This window comes from Saccostrea echinata, unplaced genomic scaffold, assembly GCF_033153115.1.
Source record: "Saccostrea echinata isolate AGI-Se365-2 ecotype Australia unplaced genomic scaffold, CSIRO_AGI_Sech_v1 ptg000058l, whole genome shotgun sequence".
In the NCBI taxonomy this organism is placed as follows: domain Eukaryota; kingdom Metazoa; phylum Mollusca; class Bivalvia; order Ostreida; family Ostreidae; genus Saccostrea; species Saccostrea echinata.
In genome coordinates, this window is record NW_026889807.1 from 4,853,542 (window position 1) to 4,859,411 (window position 5,870).

General features: G+C 34.7%; 1 protein-coding gene across 1 annotated transcript; it reads left to right on the plus strand.

Annotated features, from left to right (window-relative positions):
* The first annotated feature begins 4,871 nt into the window (after window positions 1-4,871).
* LOC133174584 (toll-like receptor 4) lies at window positions 4,872-5,513 on the plus strand. The gene has a single exon (XM_061309688.1). It carries the CDS (start codon window positions 4,872-4,874, stop codon window positions 5,511-5,513), a length of 642 nt encoding a protein of 213 aa, XP_061165672.1.
* The last annotated feature ends 357 nt before the right edge of the window (window positions 5,514-5,870 follow it).

Consider the following 5,870-nt stretch of genomic DNA (forward strand, 5'->3'; position numbering starts at 1 on the left):
ATAACGCGGACAAAGATCAAAGGTGGATCCAGCGCCGGTGCGCCGGGCGTGCCCCCACCCCTGTTTGAATTTTGTGTATGTAGAACTTATATGTTCATTATACTAAAATCAAGAGGAAAAAACTCTTATTTGTACGAATTCGTCCGCTCCCGGACCCCTATCAGGGCTTTGCCCTGGACCCATTGGGGCTTCAATAAAGCCCCCAGACCCCTGCCTTCTACTGCGCCCCCTGTTATGAAATTCCTGAATCTGCCACTGAAGATAACTCTCTTCTTTTTACGAATCGTGTTCAGCTTTAATTGCAGTTGAACATTTTTTAATCACAGAGACAAAAAACTTATAAGTATAACGCAATATATAAAATGATTTCATTTGACTTGTTTTTACATTCAGCGGCGCTTGTGAATGAAAATCAGTCGACAAATATAGAAACGCTCTGAAATTAATGTATGAGACTCTTTTTTATCGAAGCAAATGCGGTATAGAAACCTTTCAATAGCGGATCCAAAAATGTAAAGAAAAGGAGAAAAAGATAAAGATAGCAAGGACACTAAAAATTTCTCATAAACTTTATGGACAAAAATGATAGTAATTTTTTTTATTAAACAAAAACATGATGATTAAAAGCACAGTATTACAAAATTCATAAAAATGGAAATCATAATCACCATTTACAGTGGGTTTTTTTAACTATTAGACTGAGTACTTTCGGTACAAATAAGTGCTTTTTGAACCCTTCTTAATCCGTCTTTATATTTGATATTTGTAGAATGGTGAACTTTGTACTTCATGGACTTGGATTTTTTGTCATTACCACAACATTAATACAAGTGCAAGCGTTGGATTGTTCGTCAAACGAACGCTGCGTATGCCACAAATTAAACGGAAAATTATGGGCAAACTGTAAACACCTCCATCTTGCAACAGCTCCGTCATTTAGCAGTGACGTCATAGGAATAAATCTGGCTGACAACATACTTTCCAGTTTTCCTACAAAACTCCCTGTAAATATCCAATATTTAGATGTCTCGAAAAATAATCTGGTTAACGTTACTGAGGACTCACTGGCAAGTTATAGTAGTATGAGAAACTTGAGCATTTCGGAAAATTTGCTTCACACGATTGAACTGGGATCCTTTAAAAAAATCTTCAAACGTAGTGCATCTTGATATTTCCGGTAATCAGGAACTTACGTTAGAGGTTTTGACCAACATATCAAGTGATTTAAGAAATTCTACTTCCATTCGAGTTTTAAATTTTGGGAAATTACAGTGTACATACGGAGTGAGTTTCATTGTTAAAAAAAATCATATGGCTGACCTAAAGCATACAAGTTTAGAGGAACTAAACTTGGACTTCTAATCGAATCAACAGCCTGGAATTGGACGTTCTCACCGAGTTACCCAAGTCACTTAAATATCTTAACCTGGCTAATAACGTACTCAGTTTTGGATTTTATCTTCTAGAATTCGGCACTTTATTCAACGTAATTTCAATCAATGCGAGTTTTCAGTCCTCCTTTCATCAAATACGACTGAAAGATTTTTTCACAAGGTGCAAAGATACACAGCCGGTATGTGCGAATTTATCGGAAAATGAACATGGGGAAATGACAGCCAAAAAGCGTTTACGTTTGCCTTTACTTACACAATTCAATGTAACAGTCTTTCTTCCACCAAACTTAAAAACCTTATACTTTCACGATAATTTGTACAAAATGACTCTTCAAAATTTTGTGCTCAAATCTGTTAAAGCACATGTGTTGTCAAAAGTTTATTTTCAAAATAACATAATATATGAACTAAACGGTCCCATTACCGGCATAGAAAGAGTCCTTTATGCGGACTTCTCTAAACATTTTTGCAGATATATTTCGCCAAGGTTTTTTCAAGATTTTGAAAATTTATCTTATCTTCATCTTTCCCATAATGCTTTAGGTGAAAATCTGGAAAATGATGTTGAGGGAGAGATTTTTCGGAATCTGTTCATGTTGAAATCTTTAAACCTCACACGAAACAGAATAGTACGACTTCCAAAGAAAATATTTCGGAATCTCAAACAACTAGAAAATCTTAACCTCAGTTTCAATTCTTTGAGTAATTTTACAGTACCTGTCAGTCACATGGATCGCCTGTCTTACCTCGACCTCTCTTATAACCAGATATCGTCCATGAGTAGAGAAACGAGGGACATTTTAGATGCAATTTCCCAAAAGAATATACTCTCTGTGAATTTAAAGGGCAACGAATTAACATGTGACTGTGAGAACTTGGATTTCGTGAAATGGATTCTAAATTCAAGGAATATTAATTTCCGACATTTTGATGATTATGTGTGTTCATTTTCAAATTCTTCAGGAATTCCATTCTCAGACATTGAAAATCTACCTCACCTGTTGGAAAAACAGTGTTCTTCGTACACTCTTATTATCGTCATTATAACGCCATTAACAATCGTTGTCTTAACCATCACCGTCAGCCGTATTCTTTACAGATATAGATGGAAACTAAGATATATGTATTATGTGGCGAGAGAAAATTATAAAGTTAATGTTCATAGGCCAGATGCCTTATCAAATGATCCATACCACTTTGATGCATTCGTATCGTATGCTGACGAAGACAGAACATTCGCCATCGACCTTGTTAAGCACTTGGAAAAGGAATACAATCTTAGTCTGTGTATACATCATCGTGATTTCATCCCAGGGTCAGGGATAGCAGAAAATATCACTGCCATTCATAATAGCAGGAAAACCTTCTGTATTATGACGTCACATTTCCTAGTTTCAACGTAGAATTTCCGAAAAGTGGAGATGAGGATGAAGTAACAGCCTTTAGATCCAAACTAGGAGATACAATCAGACAATCAGTGTAGATCTTAATAAGTATGCAGACACAGGTTTTAGTTATATAATATTGTTATATAACTGGATCTAGTAATTTACCATTGCCATGTTTAACATGTTTTATTGTATTTCTATAAAGTCAATCTTATGAGAAATGTTGAACAAAACGTAAGAAAGGGTTATGTTTATATATGTTATGTCAGTTTCTCATCGTTATCTACCACATTACGACTATAGTTTACTTGCTTGGTATGGTATGATATCACGTGTTGTACATTAGGCGCCTGTCATCTTTCTTATGAAGGAAATAATCGCGTGACATTACCAATGCAGTGTTCGTTTCACTTACTTTATTATGTATACGATTAAAAAATCAAACCTTTTTTGTAGAAAGGACTCTTAGAGACATTTTCTTTGTATTACATAAAATATATGTAAAGTAGTTCCATGGGACTTAAAAAAGGACAATTATTCATTGATTTGTTTTGACATTTTCACGTTTGTCACGTGACCATTTTGGAAGCATATATATATATATAGAGAGAGAGAGAGAGAGAGAGAGAGAGAGAGAGAGAGTTTCCTCATCATATCACTCCACTAACATCAATGACTGTACATTAATTGACAGAAACGTTTTGTGGGATTCAATAAAATCTACACTTTTTGTCAAAGGTCGTTAATTAGGTCTCATGCAGGCAAACAGATTGTTCCAGCCCATTGGTTTGCAAAACTCATTTTGCCCAAGAACACAGTCAATATTAAATTTTTAAAACATATTACTTTTGGAACGGATGGTACACATCTTTTGCTGGCTTCCATTTGTGTAAATTTCATTTACCTGCACTGTGGTTTAAACTCAGCCAATTCCGTAACTGTTGAACACCAACGAATGCAAATAAGATATAGCTAATCCCGCCCAAAATGTAACGTAAGCGGTCCAATATATCATTGACAGGTCCAATATTTCGCCTCTCCGGCTGACACCGACTTTTTTTGAATGATCAGTTACACATTAAAATGTAATACCTTTTAAGTCCCCTACCAGTGAAACCGGACGGGACTTTAGGTTTCCTCTGAGTCTGTCCGTCCGTATGTCTGTCTAGCTGTTTGTCTGTCTGTCTAGCTGTCCGTCTAGTTGTCCTTCTGTCTATCAGGCGTTCCACTTGGTTTTTCCGAATTTTTTTCTAAACGCTTGCAGATATTAAGCTGATTTTTGGAATGTGAATGTGTTTTGATGAGTTACAGATCAAGTTTGCATTTCGTTCCGCTTCATTGATTTTTGAGGGAATTTAGACTTTTTTTTCAATTTTTCGTGGTTTTCCGCAGTTTGTTTTTTTCTAAACGCTTGCAAATATTGAGCTGATTTTTGGTATGTGACTTAATACCTTTCGAGTTTTTGATCAAGTTTGCATTTCGTTTTGCTTCATTGATTTTTGAAGGAATTATGGCATTTGAAATTTTTGATGGGAACCAGGTTACACTTGTCGGTTGGTGACAGTATTGCTAATGCAATACTCTCAGAATGCTTGTTAAGTACATAGATTTATACACAAAACGATTTTGAATTTTTGAAAAAGATAAGAATGGAGAAATGTTTTTATATCAAACTCGGCTGAAGTCTCTAGATTTATCTTTCAACAGAATATATAGACTTTCAGATCTTGCTTTCCAAGGGAATACATGTTGCAGGATGGCATATATAAACCTAAGTTATAATTCTTTAAACGAATTTACTGTTCATATAAGTCACCTGAGAAATCTGTCTGTACTAGATCTATCTTTCAATCAATTAACCTTTGTCGAATCATCTGTTATTAAAGCCTTCAATTCCATAGCGAGAGATAAAGAAGTTCATGTTAGTTTGTTGGGTAACCCACTCAAGTGCTCTTGCGAAAATTTCGAATTTGTTAAGTGGCTACATTATTCAAGGACATTGAAATTTTTGACGTTAGAGAATGACACGTGTGAATTTGAACAATTTCAAGAATATACGTTGACTGAAATTGAGAATTTACTTCAGAAAATGGAGAAAAAGTGTTCTTTGTATACACTCATTATAGTAGTGTTGACATCATTGATAATCATTGCTTTAACAACAACAGTGAGTCGCATCGTATTTAGATATGGATGGAAATTTAGATATATGTACTATGTCGCTAAAGAAAAATATCAGGGTTACGGTGTTGAAGATGATGCTAACAATCAACGCTTTTACCGCTTTGATGCCTTCATCTCGTATGCTGACCAAGATGGAAAATTTGTCGCTAAACTAGTGAATAAGATTGAAAATGAACATAACTTGCGACTGTGTATTCACGATAGAGATTTTATTCCTGGTACAGGAATAATGGACAATATCACAAATGCCATTCATTGTAGTAGACGAACTGTCTGCATTATGACGTCACATTTTCTAAACTCATATTGGTGCATGTTTGAATTAAACATGGCAAGAATGGAAACCATTTATTCTCGTAACGGCGGAAACGTTTTGTTTTTAATAATCTTAGAGAAGAAGGCAATGAAAAACATCCCTTTATATCTGATGGATCTAATTAAGAATCAGTCATACTTGGAATATCTGGCTGACGATAGAGCTGAGGATTGTACTGTCTTGGTATCTAGACTTGGTGAAATATTAAAATCAAACAGATATGAATTTTAAGAAAGGAATTATTGGCTAGAAATTTATTTGTAATAGCCAGGACGGTAATTTTAGTTCTAAAAGTTATTTTGTATCAAAAAAATAAGATTGTATATAATTTATGTATATGTATATAAGCAGAAATAAGAATAAAAGGTTTCAGAAGCATTTTAGACAAAGAAGGATTAATTGCAATGTACTTCATTAGATAAGCAAAATTTTAGTCAAATATGTAAAAGTCAATCAAATTATACATGTTATACATCACATTAGCTTAAGGTAACCTGAATCTTGGTCCCCTAGCTCATCAGATTTTCCTCTCTATTCCATAGAAAAAATCCATGATGTGGCCCTGTTGAAGCCTCAGTGACAATTCGC